Source organism: Pseudorca crassidens, chromosome 9, assembly GCF_039906515.1.
Source record: "Pseudorca crassidens isolate mPseCra1 chromosome 9, mPseCra1.hap1, whole genome shotgun sequence".
Lineage (NCBI taxonomy): Eukaryota > Metazoa > Chordata > Mammalia > Artiodactyla > Delphinidae > Pseudorca > Pseudorca crassidens.
The window spans coordinates 54881813-54900883 of NC_090304.1; the positions used below are offsets into that span (position 1 = coordinate 54881813).

General features: G+C 37.9%; 1 protein-coding gene across 11 annotated transcripts in view; it reads left to right on the top strand.

Moving 5' to 3' along the window:
• The first annotated feature begins 297 nt into the window (after positions 1 to 297).
• The window catches only part of EMSY (EMSY transcriptional repressor, BRCA2 interacting), an 81433-nt gene continuing 62659 nt past the window's right edge, over positions 298 to 19071 (top strand). For 4 of the 11 annotated variants that reach the window (XM_067750405.1, XM_067750415.1, XM_067750408.1 and 1 more), the window contains exons 1-8: positions 300 to 563; positions 2276 to 2384; positions 7620 to 7719; positions 9204 to 9278; positions 10615 to 10656; positions 14138 to 14313; positions 15927 to 16079; positions 18016 to 18275. In XM_067750405.1, coding sequence (XP_067606506.1) covers positions 2315 to 2384; positions 7620 to 7719; positions 9204 to 9278; positions 10615 to 10656; positions 14138 to 14313; positions 15927 to 16079; positions 18016 to 18275 — 876 coding nt within the window. In that variant the 5' untranslated portion in view covers positions 300 to 563; positions 2276 to 2314. Of the gene's footprint in view, positions 564 to 2275; positions 2385 to 7619; positions 7720 to 9203; positions 9279 to 10614; positions 10657 to 14137; positions 14314 to 15926; positions 16080 to 18015; positions 18276 to 19071 lie in introns of all 11 variants that reach the window. The other 7 variants (XM_067750407.1, XM_067750416.1, XM_067750406.1 and 4 more) reach the window with 6 other exon arrangements.

Sequence of the window (19071 nt, forward strand, 5' to 3'; positions counted from 1 at the left end):
TAATCCTCAACGGCGCTTCAGCGACTAACGTGCTTTCCCACCGTCCCTCACCCCGCCCCGCAGAATAAAGGTCGCGGGGAACCTTCAGCTCCAGCTACCAACGCCATCTTGACCACTACGTGTGACGCCGCACGTATCGGAGAGCGCAGCCCATTGGCTGGGAGGCTGCAGGCGGAGGCGAGGCGCGCGAAGCCGGAGAGGAAGGTGTGGAGGACAAGCCAAGGAAACTACAATCCCAGCCTTCCTTGCGCGTGCACACCAAGAGCGAAAGAGGAGGGAGTTTGGGTTCGGACCACAACTCCCAGCACCCCTCGCGATGTCTCTCCTTTCCTTTCAAAACATGCAGGAAAAGAGGGACAGAAGAATGGAGGCCTTCTGGTGTCCGTTCTCCGAAAGGCGGGAAAGGCGAACTACACCTCCCGACTGGCAGCGCGCGGCTGCGCCTGCGCCTTGATACCTGTCGCCATCTTGCCCCTTCTGAGGCACAGCAAACAAACCCAATTCCTGGTGTCCCCTAGTCTTGGCGGAGGAGCCTTTTAGATGAGCCCAGAAAGGCCGGGCAGGTGGGTGATTCTTAGACAGGGTGCTGGGAAGAACTGGCAGGATAGCCAGTCTGGAAGAGCGCCGGGCCAAGCATTCGGAGCCCGGCTTGGGGCGCCCAACCCCATCCTCCGTTGTCTCCTAACGGGATCGTGGGGCTCCCGAGGTGGGCTGAGGGGGACTCTGGCAGGCCTGGTACTGAGATTGCTGGGGTCCAGCTCTGGGGGCCTCCCAGTGAGTCTCGGTCGTCTGCCTGGCTGACCGAGCGTCTACTCTTTCTCTCCGTTGTCCTCTCCGCTGAGGAGGGAGAGAATCGCTGATGCCTGCCGGAGCCCCTGACTCCGGCTACTGTTCTTGAGAGGGCTTGGGTCGTGAGCTTGACATTGGGGTGAGCGCTGAGCGGCACCGGTGAGGAGGGTGGGCGGGCTGCTCTTGTTGTGGTGCTGCGAGAGAGTGCGTGTTTGGGGAGGGGGCGGGGCGGGCTTGCCTCCTTGACACTTGAGTGGGGGAAGGATTAGACAGGATTCCGGTTCTCGGAGCGGGCTCCGGCAACCTCTGCCCAGGTTTCCAGTGCGATGCGGCCCCGCAATGGGGTCCGCCGGCGGGGACGCGTCGGGATGCTGTGACGTGGTGCTTGATTCCGGCTGCCGCCGGCCGCCTCCAAGATCCTGTCGGGAGGCGGGGACTGGCTTGTGGAGGGAGCGGATTCCTTTGGCTCTGCCCCTTCTTCCTCCCCACCCCTTTTCTTTATGTCATTCTGCCGGCTGGGGCGCGCACTCCAGTTCTCCTTGCTCTGGGTTGGTTCTTAGATGAGAGGACTGTGGGAAGTAGGGGGAGGGGGCTCAACTTCAGGCGTGGAGTTGGAGTTAGCAGTCCCAGCTCTTGGAACGGGAGATAGCAGTTATTACGGGTCGATGCCTGACTCCTAGACGAGACACTGAGCTCGCTTATTCATACGTTCACTCGCTCATTCATTCATTCATTCATATTACTTGCTCTTCTCAGTCATTCATCTGTTTATTTAACAGATATTTACAGCGGATCTGCTGTGTGCTAAGCAGGTATAGTGCAAGGGCCCAGCGCTGTTGTCTTTTTCTCTAGACCAGGGAATTCCCAGTACCAAGTTCCTGACATCTAAACTTTTGGTAAATGTTTTTTTGAGGACTGCTGGGTGTAAATTCATGTTTCATTGTTAAGACTCGAGGAGAAAGTACTATATTAAGTTCCATTAACCCACTTAACGTCCTAGGAACTTTACGTATTTTATTTCATGTAGCTCATAATGAGAAAGCCGGCAGAAGTCAAGTGACTTGCCCAAGGTTACACAGGTAGTGGCATCTATTTATGAAATAATGTGTCAGCCACTAGGATAAGAACTTCACATACACTGTTATTTAATCCTCATAACAAACTGATTCATAAAATCTCTGTTTCACAGATGTGTAAAGTTTATGTTCAGATAGGCCAATCTACCCAGGATCACACAGCCAGTAAGCTGAAAGATTGAATTAGAACCTATATGTGTCCAACGCCTATGCTCTTTCCACTATGATAGGCTGGAATAGTAAGCTCGCATATGGTTAAATTCTTCATTTGTCAGAAGTTGGAAAGCATGGAGGTGAAATAGGATTGTGAGATATTCTTACTGGTTTTGCTTCTTAGCGTGTGGATCTCCACATGAGTGGGCTTTTGAATGTACTTTTGTAATTTGAGTTTTTGGTTTTTGTTTTGGTAGGGAAGACAAGCTCTTTGGGGCTACCAAAAAGAAGCAACAATGCCTGTTGTGTGGCCAACGCTTTTGGATCTCAGCAGGGATGAATGCAAAAGGATTCTTCGAAAATTGGGTATGATTTTCATTTTTGATGTTTCATGCCTCCCTGTGATCCTTTTCCCTTTCTGTTTGGGTCATGGCTGTTTGCATGGATATCCTATTTCATGATGGTTAGAGATTCTTTAGAGGTATAGTTCTTGTCTTACTCTGTTATTTCTCTACTGCTTTGTATAGTGCTTTGTACACAGTAGATGCATGAATCATATTAATAATAATAGCAGCTAAAAGTTCTTCAGGGCTACTGGGCTATTCTGAGTCCTTTACATTCAGCACCTCATTTAATCCTCATTCAAACCAAAAAGATAGGTATGTTTCTTCTTTTGTCCCCGTTTTACAGATGACAGACCTGAAGCTTAGAACCCGAAGTAATGCTGATAGTAAGTCATGGGGTCAGAATTTCAACCCAGGGAATAGGATTCCAGTCTCATGTTAACATACTTTTAACCTTCATGAATGTATGTGTGAATTACATACTGTTTCTGAATTCTAAGTTAATGTAAGCTATGCTGACTTTAACAAATTATATTTTACTTTCAGTAATAAAACACCATTTACGCCTGTAATGAATTATTTAGTGCTTCTTTTCCTTTAGAGCAGCCTTTCTCAACTAGCATTTAGGGAGAGAATTAAGCCCTAATACTAAGTTATCCATTGTATGTAATGAACTAACTTTTTTCATGCATCTAGAATGGTATGTATTATCCTTGGGAAAATTGAGAAGAAAAGAGTTATTCAAATCATTTTCTTTATTCTGTGGTTTACATGAGTATCCTTGGTTGAGAAATGCAGCCTTAGACTGTAAGGTCCAAGAAGGAACCTTTTTGTCTTATTTACCACTGTAGTCTCAGGCCAGCACATAGTAGGGACTCAGTAAATGAAAAAGTAATTTGAAAAAGAATATTAGATGTTTTGGCAGTGGATAGGAATTATTTAGATATCTCTGACTTTGAAAGGGAAAGTGTGGACCTTGAATTCAGATAGACCTGGGGTCTTGGTCCTGTTACTAATGACCGACATGATCCAAGGACAAGTTGTTTAATCTCCCTAAATTTATTGACACTTTTGTAAATGAAGGACAATAATATCTGCCTCATAAGTTTAAGTGGATTAAGTGTATATAAAAAGGGCCTATCACAGTGCCTGACATATGAGTATATAGCGTTTTAAAGCAGTTGCTTTCAGACATTTATTTATTTGCAGGTGAATCTTTTCTTCAAAGGAAATCTTTGTTGGGAATTCCTATGCATAAATCTGAATCATAGCAAATATGGCCCTGCCTGCTAATAACCTTTGCCCTTTTATTTCCCCTTAGGCCACTATGAGGATTTCTATATTTTAAACTACTTCTTAGCATTGTATTTTGGCACCTCTAGAGAGGTTTTTTGTTTTGTTTTGGGGTGGGTTGTTTTTTTTGGGGGTCAATTGTTCTTTTTTTTTTTTAACCTTATATCCAAACTTTTAGTAGTTCGAGGGTGATTTTCTACACACTTATATGCAATTGCTCTAACTTGCTAGCTACCAGTTATAAAGTTGGATTTTTATTTATTTCATAGCTGAAATAATTGCAGATCACAACTGAAGTTGATTGCATTAGAGTTTCTGGGCTTTTGGGACCTTGAATCAGGAGATTATGTTTGAATATAAAAATTGTAACCTTTAAGTCTAAATTTATCCTTAATTTTAGTCAGAGTTGTGTGGGTAATATTGCTGAAGAGCTGCTTCTATACAAAAGAAAACAGCCTTCCTAGAGGGTAACATCATCATCTTTTGGGAGGTGAGCCTTGAGAGTGATTTGCGGAAAGACTTCCTCCCCACCCGTTGGCTCATTATCATAACAGTGAAACCTTTGAATAGCTTTCAAACACTAGCTCTAGGTCCGAAGTTTAGAGAAGGTACTGCATTTAAAAATTAGCTTAAAATATTTTAAGAATTAGCTTTAAGGGGCTTCCCTGGTGGCGCAGTGGTTGAGAGTCCTCCTGCCGATGCAGGGGACATGGGTTCGTGCCCCGGTCCGGGAAGATCCCACATGCCGTGGAGCGGCTGGGCCCGTGAGCCATGGCCGCTGAGCCTGTGCGTCCGGAGCCTGTGCTCCGCAACGGGAGAGGCCACAACGGTGAGAGGCCCGCGTACCGCAAAAAAAAAAAAAAAAGAATTCATTTTAAAACAATTCTTTTTAAAAATGTTATAAATTATTTTAACATCAGATGCTAAACATTACATTTTACTTAAGTGTAGAGAAATTGGGATAGAGAATTTCTTTATGACACACTGAACATACCAGTAATAGATAAATGCTTCCTTCCTTCTATCCTGCCTCTCCCCTGCCCTATTTTTTTATGACCACTCCTGAACTGTAACTCTTACATGAGGCTTTATGAACTGTAGTATAATTGAATGGCTGGTTTTTTTAAATGGAACGGGTTGAGGGCTTTATAAAAATAGTTTGGCAAATCTTTTGTTTTCTGTGTTTTTTCGTGTGTTATTTTGTTATACTTATGCGTCATTAGAGTTAACACTGTAATAGAATGGTACCAAAAATAATACCAGAAATTCAACTGAGTTTGATATTTGTCAGAATCTTAGGATTCTCATCAAATGAAATCCACAAATGTGAATGAGGTTGGGAAGCTAGTAAAAGTTCTTTACAATGAGTGAGTTTCTCATTGAATGAAGGGAGGAGGTATGCATTGGATTGTGTAGCTATGAGAACTGTGTTCTGAGTTACAGTTTTGTGTGAGGTTGCCACCTCTTTTGTGCATGACTTTTTAGTTGGACTTGGAATGAGACTTGAGATGTCAAGAATCTTTGTCTTTCTTTAGTTAATTTCACTTTTTTTGAAATATTGTGAAATAGTGAAATTTTGATCATCATAAATTCCACAGGCCAAAAGTGAAGATATTCCTCAAACCACTTCCTCTCTCTGACCTCTCCATTTCTTTTTATGGTATTGCCATTCTACTAAATATCTTGGAAACTGAAAAACCTGATTCTTTTCCTTCTGCCATTCCTTCCACATTTAATCAATCACTGAGTTCTATCAAAAACTTTTTAGACTGGAAATGGTGGCTTTTCTTAGTCTGGCCCCAAACAGTTTTTCCATTTTTATCCTTGTTGGATTTTAATCACCTTGAGGATAAGGACTTTGTTTTGTTCATATAAAGATTCTCCATGGTACCTCGTAGTAGTAGTGTTCAATTAGTAGTTTGGTTTGAATTAGCAACTAACCAAGTATGGACATATTTTTACTTTCCCTAGTGTAAAACTCTCAAAATAGTCACTATTACTGGAAGTTTAATGTCTCTGTGAAACATTATATGCTCTTTTACTCTCTCTGTTCCTTTTGCACATTTGCATTTCCCCCACTGCCTGCCTAGAGCACAGTTCTCTTTCTGATTAAAGCTTATGCTTCCAGACTAGACGATGTGTTTTTCTTCTGTGCCTTTACCACTGTATTAGAATTGTCTGATGACTTGTTTCACTGTAGCTTTATTCTAGAGTTAACTTCTTAAGGGCAGGATTTAGCATACTATCTGGTATATATAATAGGACTCAATACTGATTTGTTGAATAAAATATTCCATAAATGGGGCATAAACATTTAGATATAGTGGTTTCTTAGTTATCCCCAGTGTCTTTCTGAACTCTACTTTAGGTCCTAATAAAAGCTGAAATATGTGTTTCCTGGAACAAAGTATTTCCTTCACTACTCCAGAGAAGCAGAGTTTGGCCTTCCAGAGAGACCACATGAAACATCTACGTAATATCCAGCCTAGATTGAACATGCAGGATGTTTACACATGGGATAATTCAGTTGGACCAGACATTTCTATTTAAGCTCACTCTTCTATATAAAGTCTTTTCTTTTGATAGAACTGTGAATAATATGAACTGAATGAGGCTGCTGTTTTATTGTTGGTGTAGTACCTTGGATGCAGGTATGCATGCCTTAATTATTTGGCTAATATTCAGTATCTGTTGTATGTAAGGCGTTGGCAAATACGGTAGCAACTTGAATTGAGTAAGAAGATAACTGTAGTCTGGACACTTATTTCCCATCATTTTGTTTTGCTCAGGTATACTTGTCTCATAGTGTTAATGGTTTGAAACAACTGTTTTATTATTTCTCATGATTCTATGGGTTACTTGTCTTGCCTGAGCTCTCTCATGTGGCTCTATTCAGCTGGTAGCTTAGCTGGTTAATTGGGCTCAGCTGAGGTGGCTGGGCCTCTCTCTCCATGTGACCTTTCATCCTGGGCTTCTTCATAGCTTGGTGATCTCAAGCTTACAAGAGAGCAAGGTCCTGTGTCCACGGTTGCTATTTGCCTCATGTATGTTGATGTTCCATTGGCCAAATCAAGTCACATGCCAAGCCCAGAGTCAGTGTGGGAGGGACTGTTGGAAGGTGGTACACGAGGAAGTACACTGAGAGGCAGGCATGGTTCATTGGGAGCCATTGAGGGCTTTTTGGTTTTATATTTTAACCACTACTAGGGACTGACAGTTTCATTAAATAACAGTTGTTGCTGTGGAAAGTTAGTGAAATGAAACTGTCTGGCATTAGGGTTCAGTGTATTATGTCCTGATTGCTGTAAGAGCAATTCATGTGTGCTAATCTGCCTTAGTCATTTTGCTGGTGGTTTTTATAGATGCAGAGGATCATAGAAATGGAAGGTACCTTCAAAGTGTCTTCTAGATAAAGAAACTGAGGATCAGAGATGAGAAAGGACTTGTCCAAAGTCACACGACTAGTGTCAGTGCTGGAGCCAGAATCTGGTCATTTGACTCTTGATCCAGTAGTTTTTCACTTGCACACTATTCACAGATAGAATATAGGTCAAATTCTTAGGCAAGCCTAAGGAATTATTTCAAAGTTTGGCCAGTAAAGGTACCTATCAATAATGCTAAAAACTTCTCTCATCAGCCTTATTATATCACTTGGAACCTGTTCCCAGGTGTTGGTAGCATCTGAGTTGAATGTTCTTCAGGATGATGCATAAGACGAAATATTTACCATTAGATTTTTCTACCTAAACTTTTTATATACATGACTTCTGTGAGGCAGTAAAAAAGAAAATAAGATTATAAAAGCCACATTTTAACCTATGGTTTTAGATAAAATTTTTGAGAGGACATTAATGAAATATTTGCATATTGATTTTTAGGTTTCCTGCCCTGAAGTTTCACTCTATGTAGCCATAGTACTTAAATATTGATGGCCTATCTTGATAAAATAATTTTCTTCTTCTAGAATTGGAGGCATATGCTGGAGTTATCAGTGCACTTCGGGCACAGGGAGATCTCACCAAGGAAAAGAAAGATCTTCTTGGAGAACTCTCAAAAGTTCTTAGGTAAATTATCATAAAAGTTTGTGAGAGATGAGTCTAGAAATTTCATTTTGAGGTGTTTCAATACTTTTCACTCTTAAGGTGAAGACAGAGGTGTCAAGTTGTTGGTGTTTAGAGATCCCATCCCAGTTGTGTGCTTTGTTACAGAAAATTTTGTAATTTACCATTTATTATGTAATCTAATCAGAAAAGGTTTAAGGCAGGTTATCTTAGGTTTGGGCCGCTTGGAAAAGGGAGGTATTTTTGACCTGGGTGAAGGAAAGAAGAGCTGGCAGCGACTGGATAGGAAGATCTAGAGTGGCCCAGTGGCATTTGTTAGGGGGTAGAAGGAGACACTAGGAAGTTGTTGTCTTAATTTATAGAAATGGGTGGTGATTAATAGTCATAGCCTTAGGGATAGTTTATCCCTTCAGCTTCCCACTAGAGTTAAAAAAATTCATTAAAAAATTCTGGTGAAAGGGATTCTTTGATACTTTGCCTTGATCCATTCTTAACATCTTACATCAGTAAATTCAGTTCTGTTTTAACTGAAGTTTCCTTTCTACATTTAAGACCATTTTGTCCTATTCTTTTTTTAAGTGAAAATAGGGAAGAGATTTTTTTGCTGCATTTAATTAACATTAAAATAGGGATGTTATTAAGCCAAATCATCAGTCTTATTGCCTCCATACTTAACAATTTATATTTTTTGTTTGTTGTTTACATTGCCTCGTAAATTTCTGCTTTCCAGCCCCTTAAATATTTTAGTCCGTGATATAGATTTAACTTAGCAATAAAGATTACACTTTTAAGGGTGCTATTCATTTTATTGAGTATTTATGAATGGAATGGGTATAGCCTTTTTTCAGTTGTTTAGATTTAACTTTACATGTATTTAATCAGGATCAACATAAGTACATTTTTACTATAGTGGTAACATGATACAATGTAGAAGACACACAGCTCAAGTGTTGAGTAATAAAGGAGTAATATCCTAGTGTCAAGTTTCATAGCATATATCTACAGGAAACATTATCTTGCCACTTTCATTTCTTTATTATATTCACTAAACATAAAATTATAGACTCTTAAGCTTTAGAAAGGACTTTAGAAGACTTTCTTCCAAGTGCCAAAATCCTCTTCTCAGTAACCATGTTAGGGGTCATTCAGTGGCTTTTTACATTTAGATAACAGGAACCTCTGCTAATCTTGAACATGGTCTGATATTTCTGAGTTTTGGATGTAATGACTTGATATCAAGCTGAATTTGTCTTCCTGTGATTTCTAATTTGTAACTAATTCTCTCTGCAATTACACAGAATCATTCTGAATCCTTTTCTATGACTTTAATTAAAGCATTTGAAGATATATATTAGGCCCCTATCTATATCTTTTTACAAATCAATTTTGCCCCCCCCACAAGCAAAATGTTGACTTAAACATTAATAAAAGTATAGAAAAGAGCTGCCTGCTTGGCAGAGTTCTATAATGGCTATTTTTTTTCATAGCATCTCAACAGAGCGCCACCGTGCTGAAGTTCGGAGAGCAGTAAACGATGAACGGTTAACAACAATTGCACATAAGTAAGCCATTAGTCATACCACCCCTGATTTTTCATGACGTAGTATACCGTAGTTTTGAAAGTCTTCCTATTGTGTAGCAGATTCCTGAGTCTTTTATCTTGATAGTAATATCTCTGTACTCAGGGATCCTGACCATAGCTGTGTTAACTATTTATTCAATTGGTTATGTTTTTGCATTTGGTTAGGCAAGCTTTAAGTACTCAGGTCAAATCCTGTTGCAGTGTAATCTCTGTATAACTAAAGGCCTCCACAGTTTAGCAGATGATTCCTTTACTCGAAGCAAAGTTCAAGAAGAAAGTAGTGTGCTCCCCAAATTTGACAGCCCCTTAGAGTTACTTTGTAATAGTATTTGATATGTATATTGCTTTATAAATAGGCATTATAAATTTTTTAACTGACTAATATTTCATGTATTTTGAGATTCAGCAAAAAGATTGTAAAATATATGTTCTGCTTTTAAGAAATATGACTACAGTATACCTTAATTTACTTTGAAAAGCCAAAAAAATAAAATTGTAAAGGATTCTTATCAAACTGTTTTCAGATCATTATAACTATTTGATAGATGGGGTGGAGGGTGGTGGAAGACACAGACTGAGCATTAACAGTATGTATGGAGACAGTGCCTCCTGAAAAACAGAAAAGAACAGAAATTATCCTTTAAATGTTAATGCAAGATGGTAGGAACATTTTATAAAATAAGGTATGTTATAGAATATTCATCTGTTTTTTATTTTTATGTTTTAATGTGAAATAAAACTAAAGGAAAAAATTCAGTACATTTCCATAATGTAATAAATAATGCTTTTAACCCAATTGGCAGTATCGTATTGACCCTGAAGATCCATTAGCTTCATGTGGTGCTTTAATGTTACTGATTTTACTTGACTGATAAAATGAGGTGCTACCTTTTTAACTGTGTAGTTTGAAGGTTAAGCTGTTTGAATTTGGAGATTTTTCAGTGGTTGGTATGTATGCACTGTAGAAATTTGAAAATTTTCCTCTAGCATCATTAAGTATTTACTTGTTAGGCCAACATGGCTAAAACATTCACATATTGTGTTCCTTCTTTAAATGCTCTAAACTTTTAAATTGGGATACTCTAAAAATAGTAACTGAGCCTAGATTCTAATTTGAGAACTTGTAATAGGAAACTTATGTGCTAGGTAATAAAGAAGTAGATAATAGTTTGCATTCAGAGGCACTTAGAGACAAAATTAGTACCTTAAAAGCATTGGAACAGTATTGTGGGGCAGTTAGTTGTAAGTTGATGCATCAGTTTCATACTTAAAGATAACACTTATTTAGTCTCCTTTTCCTTTTTTCCCCTTTAAAGAATGAATTTATCCTTATATTTGGGTGAAAGACCAAGTTACAGGTATGCAAATAGGTTATTATTATTTCAGGCTTTTTCTTGTATTTATTTCAAAATTGAAGCTCTCAATTATTCAGGGGCACATATTCCATTTATGAATTAACTGTGCCCCTTGCTTTTACTTCTCTTCCCCTCCTCCCCTTCCTTCCTAATACTGCCCACCCTTTAGCTATTTTGCTGCTTGAAAGTACCTCTAGTCAGAGGGTGGGAAGGGAGAGGAGGTGAAAATTTTAATTACTCATTTTACTACTTGTTAGTTGTCCTGGGAGAGGTTTGATGGAAGAACTTACAAGTATTTGCCAAAGTATTTTTGGATAATATGTTAGTTTCTTTGATCTGTTTGACCTCTCCCTTTCCCTCCTCTCTCTGTTAGCATGGATAATTGAGAGTTGGCTTCTATCTACCTGTTTCCTCTTTTTTTCTCTCCTTTCTGATTTCTTTAACACATAAATTTAATTTTTTGAAAACCGTTTACTTCAGTGTATAATTTTAAGCTACTTAGGTCTTTCTATACTCCTGTTTTAATATTTTATATTGTGGTTTTAGTTCGACCAGACGTCGTATTTACTTGTTGAGCCCAAGGGTCAATGAGTGGGGAATGGTGAGGAAGACATAGATCCCTCATTCTGTCCATCTCCTCTGCCCTCTTTCCCTCAGAAGTAGTAACAGAACCTAGTTCTAAAGATTATCTATAGGAGGGCTTCAAACTCTGAGTCTGAAAAAAGTAACTTGAGCCAAGGAGGAATGCATCTGAACTGACTGCATTCCCTTTCTCCTCTCCCTTCCCTCCCCCACTCAAAACAGCAGCTTAGGCCAGAAGGAATGTGGTTGAAAGGTAAAGAGAAAGCCAAGAAGGTTGAGCACAAAGGAGATGGAAACAAAAGGAGCGGAGTGTCTGGGATCAAAGAAAAGCCTTGCTTGAACCATAACACGTGTTTATTATTTGGCATGAGACCATTTATTAAGTTTGATACTCTAATTCAGTTTTGAAACATGTCAGAATATTATAGTATTAAAGCCTGGAATGTCAAGGGGCTTCACAGTTTTTAATTGGGCCACTCTTGCCAGCATTGTATCTAAATAAAGTGGCTATCCAGAATTACTATTCTCTTAACTCCTTTTCCATCAGCCAGACATTCATGGGATGCTGTTTAAGTTTCTATGTGAGGATGAGGATTTCATGCTGGTGCGCTGCATACCAAAGGATGAGAGGGCCAAGGTAGTTCCACTAGTATCTTGTTAGACTTCTCAGAAAAGGGGCTGGAGCCAGGTTTCCACCCTCCCTTGCTATATTTAGTATAAATAGAGAGGAGTTCTTTGAAACTTAGGAATCTCAGGAAAGCCCTGGAATAAGATGTTTACAGAAACCTGTAAAATTCTATCTAGATGATTTGTGCAACTAATGCATATATACACCCTCATTAGTAAGCAAAATAGGAATTTTGATCTAATTCTAACATGATGTTTAATTTTTCATTCACTTAAAAAAAGTTTGAATATGTTTGCCTGAGTAGAAATTTGGAAGATTTATAGATCTTTCTAAAAGTTGCAGTTGTATCTTTTGCACTGCAAATTCTGTCCTTTCAATAGCATATATATTCATGTATTTTAAATTATTAATCTTCCATAATTTCTGCCACCATTTAACAATGTACCAGGTAAGTGTAGACATCACTTTATTTGTATGGTAAACTCTCACCAAGCAAATTTAGTAGTGATATTCTAATAAAATGATAGCAAACTAGGAGTAAGCCAAGAAAATGCTGAATAGCTTTTAGAATTTTTTCCTTTGACAATTAGCAATAGGTCTGTTTCTGTCTTTCTTTCTTGTTTGTACGAATTTTGTTTCAGAACTAGCATCAATTGGAGATTATGTGATAACAAATTTGTGAGGGTTATTGGGGTAAGAATCCCTCTTTCCCATGTCTTAGGTAGGACTATGTTATACCATGAAGGAATTTGCAGATTTCCCACTGTAACTCTATTGAATTCATCAACTCCTAGAAATTCCTTTCTTGACTGAGTGTAAATTCTTCTCAAGTTGTAAAGTAATTTATTTGTTCCATTCAGTGAAAGTTACTAGTGATTAGACAGCAGTGCCCACTTAGTATAATTCAAAGGCAAAAGTTAGACAAAACACATCTGAAAATTTTTATACCTTCCACTTGTGATGTGGCAGTTGTTTTCAGTAGCATGATGTATGCTTGTTGAAGGAGACATTTAGTAGCTGTGTGACCATAAGCAAGTTATTTAACCTCTTGGTAATTCAGTTTTCCCATCTTAAAAATGGAGATAATAATATTACCAATTTCATAAGATTGAAAGAATTGTATGAGTTAATACATGTAAAATGTTTAGAACAATGCCCCACATATACTAAGTGCTAATTGATGTTAATTTTCATCATTACCATCATCATCATTATTCCACTATCCACTAACAAGGGCTTTTGTGTACTCTATCTAAATTTGAAGAATCAGTGGACCTACAGAATCTTAAACTCTAGGTTGGGTTGTAGAATCTTTGGTTTTGAAAAAGATGCAGAAATACTTCTGACTTAGTGAAGAGGTTGATTGATTGATTGATTCTGGGTGAATTTTAAACCTCGACACTAATCATTAGTCAGGAAAAATGATACCACTACCTTTTGTGGAGACAAGCCAAGGGAAGTGAACAACTGTCTTTTCATATTTCAACCTCTGTTTGGATTCCTAGGATAAAATTTGCTCAAGAAATTGAGTAAAACTGATAATAATGTCTGCTTAGGGGTAGAGTTCAATTGCCTCAAACATTCCTTAGAGTGAAGAATGGTATAAATAAGTAAAATTAAAGTAGTGGCAGGTTTCTTGCAGTGTCCTCACATCTAGTATACTTTTTTTAACAGGAAGGATAGTAATATAACACACTGTCAGTGACACATGCAGTGATATATACAGCTCCCTTCTATCCCCCAGTACCTAGTCTCCCTCGTTTACTGCCTCAGTTTCCCTTGTTTGAAAGCCTTAGAACCTCTGGCCATGCAGGCAGTTAGGATAATTTTACAAAAGTTCAATGAATTCCATCCTTAATTATTCAGGAAAATCTGATTTTTGAAATAATGAGTACTTTTTACCTTTTTAGCTTAATTATAACATTAAGTTCTAAAAGTTAGTAGAAATACTAGTTTTCATTAGCAATACCAGATTTAAACTAATGAAAATAATGTTGATATTTATTTAAAAGGCATGGGACAGTTTTTCATAGTTTCAATTATGTTCATTATAAGATTCAGATTATGGAATAAAATGTGTAAAAATCTAAGTGTGTGTGAAATTCCTTGAATTCTGATTATTATTCATAATTTTGATCTTGCTTGCTTAAAATAAAGCCTCTCCTGTTCACTCAGGGCACTTTTTCTAATTTAAAAAGTTATATTTGAGTGTATATATTTGCTTCATTTTTAGCAATTGAGAACTCTTGTAGCAGTGTTTTCTTTTTTGTTTAGTATGTCTGGACCTAATAGCTCTTCAGAATGGTCCATTGAAGGTCGTCGATTGGTACCCCTGATGCCTCGGCTGGTTCCCCAAACTGCCTTCACTGTAACAGCTAATGCTGTTGCCAATGCAGCTATCCAGCACAATGCATCTCTTCCAGTGCCTGCAGAAACAGGAAGCAAGGAAGGTGAGTAGAGAAATAGTTCTGTGTGTAGAAATGACTTTTCTCAGATTCTTCAAGAAAAGTTGTCTTATTTTTCATCTGTTTTTGTCCAGTGTTTAAAAGTTGTGAAACATAATGAGCAACACTTGTTCTGAAACGAGAAACTGCCAAGTTTTTAGTCTCAGCCAAAATTAAATATCCCTTTTGTTCAAAGTGTGAATTATATTAATCACAAAATTGCAAAAAGCCTTCTTGGAATGAATTTTTTCATATGAGCGTGTCTTGTTAGACGTGGATAAGAGGCCTTAACAGGTGACATGGAAAATTAATAAGATGATAGAAGTCATTTATCTGCTGAAGAAAGATGCTGAACTGATTCTTTAGAAAATAAAGCTCTGTTTTTGTCTTCTGGAATCAGTGGTATATGCTGCTTCTCTGTTCCAGTCAATGTGCTGAATCTGTTAGGGGTTACGTGGCCGATGGGGATGGCTTTCTTATTGTTATTTAATCTAATAATTGATACATGCTTTAAAAATCCTTGGAGTCTCCTGAGGTCACCAAGAGTAATATTAAATTTGAGAGCGCATGTTTGGGTTGACTTCGGTAGCTTAGTTTGGTGTTACATGAAAATGACGCTGAAAATAATGCAGTTGTCAGATTACTTTGCAGAATTGTCTTTTCTTGACTAGCAATGGGTTGTGGAGCAGAAGAGACATTCCTTTCATACGTGCCAGACTCTGTTTTACACGGAAGGAAGCTATATTTAGGGAGAGACAGTTATCAGTGTGCAAACTTGGCCTCCACTGAGTTCCTGTTTTCTTTGTTACAGGAGAGCTATCTTTCTTCTCTTCCGACTTTTGTCTTTTCTGTTTACCACCTCTCTGGTTCACTGGAAAGAATATAGAATTTTCAATAGTCTAATCTATGTTTGAATCCTAGTTTGCCATTTCTTTGCTTTGTGACCTCCAGCAAGTCTTTTTAGCTTCTGTGAGCCTTGGGTTCCTCATCTTTAAAATGAGGATGTAGTGTTGTGAGAATTAGTGATAATATATGGAAAGGATTTAGCATAATGTATGGTACTCAGTAAATAGTGCCTATGAGCTACTTCTGCTTGTTGTTATTCAATAAATTGAAATATGATGTTGTCATTACCTTAGTTATTATTGCACTGCTTAGATGGCAAGTGACTAGTGAGTTGTTTATGATAAAAGAAACTTACCTTGTTTCTCTCCAGGAGCCAAGTTGGAAATTGCTATGGTTAGGGAAAAATTATCCATCACTCCATCACTGATGCTGCTATTAGTATTAAAAAAGAATACAAGTATATGCTTTTTGTCCAACTCCTGCCATGAAGGAAAAATGATTTTCATTTTTCTCAGTTTTAAACTTGGTTTCTTTGTAACTGTCCTCTTCTCCATTGTCAGTGTCACCTGTAGACAGCTGCGAAATACTTGGGGGAAACCTAGTTAAGTGATGATTTTCAGGAAAGCTTATTAATACGTTTTAACCTAGTACTGGCCTCTAACTTCTGATTATATAAAAGTGTTAAAATTGACCTGCAGAAAAAAAATAATTTTACTGTATGCATGGACAGTTTTGGTGAAAGTTAACAGCAGACTTTTTTATCGTTCCTTCAGTAGTGGTTTGCTATTCCTACACAAGTACCACGTCAACCCCAACCTCTACCCCTGTTCCAAGTGGCAGCATAGCAACGGTTAAGTCTCCAAGACCTGCCAGTCCTGCCTCCAATGTAGTTGTCTTGCCAAGTGGAAGTACTGTTTATGTCAAAAGTAAGTGATACTCTCGGTGTTATCAGGGCCATCTTGACTAAAAGCTGCAGCATAGGCTCTGATTAGATCTGCCTTCCTGATTAATTCATTGGTCCACTGGCTATTAGCAGTGGTTAGTTTTTGAAGGTTGTAAAGAATTCCTTTCTTTACATGTAACTAGGTATATATTGCTTTTTAATCAGTTCTGGGGGTTGAGAAATTACTTCTTTTTTGTTTTCTGTGGGGAATCTGCCTTGAACAGTGCTATACTCTAAGATTCACTTGTTTTGGTTTTCATGGAATAGAAATGTGAATAGAAACTAAAGGAATGTGCTTATGTCATTTATGTAGTGTTTACTCCTATAATGTAATCTTTGTAGTGTTTTAAAAAATTATTTATGTACCATATCATTCAACTGTTAAATTCAGTGAAGCATTCTAGAGAGTCCTTTCATATTTCTAGTTGACTGTAATTTTTTGAAATTTATTTGCAATTTTTAACCCCTTTGATTCTACGCTGTGAAGCAGTTTAATGTCCAGTTCATTTTTTTTTTTAATGTCTGTTATGTCAGTATTGATTTGCTTTTGGTATCAACTGGAGATCATTAATATTTGACTTTCATTTTTCTCAGTATAGTTATAAACTTGATTTCTTTGTAGCTTTTAGAGATGGACTTAGCTGTTTTAGACAAATGATTTTAGGTCATTTTCAGTCTTGCTTAGGGTTTAAAAATTGAGGGTATAAGGAGTTATGTTTTATTACCAATTCCATGAGTCATTTTTTAAATGTCTGCTTTATAGAGATTTCCTATGTATATTGCAAGGTTTTATGTTTCTCACTTGATTTTTTAAAAAAGTACAAAAACAGTTGAGGCTTTAGTGCATTAAGAAAAAACTAAGAATCTGGGAATATTAAGTTTATATCAGATTTCTGTGGATTTAGCCAAGATGATCTTTTAAAATAACCATAGAGGTCTATTTTTTAATTGTTTTTTTAAATGTTGAAAGTGAATTCCAAACATGAAGAAACCATTTCACACAATATATAGTTTGAAGTAACAGGAAGTTTATTGTTTCATTCTCAGAAGTCACACAGACAACATTAGTTTGAGATATAATTATACATTCACCTAACTTCATATGTGCAAGACACTATACCAGGGAAACAAACCGATAAGACTTAGTCGTTGTCCTTTGGGAGCCCCTTAATAACAGGAGATGTGCAGACTGACAGCCACATTACCATGGGGTAAGTGATACAGAAGAGAATGTACAAAGTGCTTTATAAGCTCAGAGGAGACATGAATTCGCTTTGCTTAGAGGAGTAAGGGAAAGCTTCACCGAGGAGATGGCTTGCAGGATCATGATTGCTGGATGATGAAGAGGTCATTGAATGTATGTGGTGTTCCCCAAAGAACAGTAGTATATAGAGACTCCAGATGGATAGAATATGTGATAAGGTGGCTTTGGGGAATGGTGAGCAGTTTAGTGTGCCAGGATAAGGTGGGTGGAATAGGGTATTGTGTTCTTAGAAAGATATGGGACCTTGAATGATAAAGAAATGATTTTTGTGCCTCATCTTGTAGGGAGATAAAAACTACTAAAGGATTTGAGTCAGGGCATTGGCTTTATTAGATGTGTGAGATTTTTATAGCTGGTAGTAGGATGAAGGGTAGAATGGAAGTGGAGAGATTAGAAGCACGTACACCTTTTAGGAGGTTGTCGCTAAAATACAGGCAGAAGATAAGAAGGCCTGACATGGCCATAGGGTTAAAGAAAAAAGGGAAGGCATTCAGAGACAGCTTCCCTGAGGGAGGATTGATAGAACTTACTGTCTGATTGGGCCTGAGGCAAAGGGAGAGGTCAAGGATGACTGATGATGCAATGATTTAAAAATAAAGTATAAAATACAAGGTTATATTGCTATAAATGTAGCAATATTGTCACTGCCTTACAGGTGTTAGCTGTTCAGATGAAGATGAAAAACCCAGAAAACGAAGGCGAACAAACTCTTCTAGCTCCTCCCCCGTTGTCCTAAAGGAAGTTCCAAAGGCTGTTGTTCCGGTCTCAAAGACGATCACTGTACCTGTGAGTGGCAGTCCTAAGATGAGCAACATCATGCAGAGCATTGCCAACTCCTTACCACCCCACATGTCTCCTGTGAAAATAACCTTCACCAAGCCATCAACACAGACAACAAACACAACAACACAGAAGGTACGTGGTGGAGGGAGTCTGTCTGCCAATTGCTGGTTTTATCTCTTTCAGTCAATATGATTCAGATTTAACAAACATGCACTGAGTGCTTACTATGTGCTTGGCATTATGGTGGGAATGTTCACATCTCTTTCTTTAATTCTGCACATAAAGCTTTGGGTTAGGTATTATTATTTCACTTTTTGTGTATATTTTTGTATATGAGGCTCAGAGATGCCAAATGACTTGCCTAATATGACACAGCTAGCAGATCTTCTAAGACTTTCATTATATTTTACCATTGTGATTCCATTTGGGAAATAATTAAAATATAAAGGATTCTTTCAGCCTGTATTTGGATAACTTTACCTTTAGGAACTTAGTTCTTATATTGCCAGAGTAATGAAGTTGTCAGAGTTAGGTGTTTCATAGACGAAAGGAAGGATATGATTAAGTGAATAATTGTTATCTTCTTTTTAATTCTTAAATGCTATCATTAATTCATTTCTAAACTCTTCTGTCAGTATGTTCAAATCATCAGTATTCTGTCAATTTTGTTATTAGAGCCCTCTACTTGCCACACTGATCTGGATGCTGATGGTACCCTAGGCTTGTTATATACCTCTGTGTCCGAGATCTCCCTTCACTTTCATTCTGATCTTCCTCTTTCTTGGTTTATTTACTGATTTACTGGAGCATATCTTCCAGTAGCTTCTTGGTATATGGGTGGGATGGAAAGTAAAGTTTTTAAGATCTTATATGGTACACTGAAAATTTCTTTATTCTACCCTCCTACTGTTTTGATATAAGTTTAACT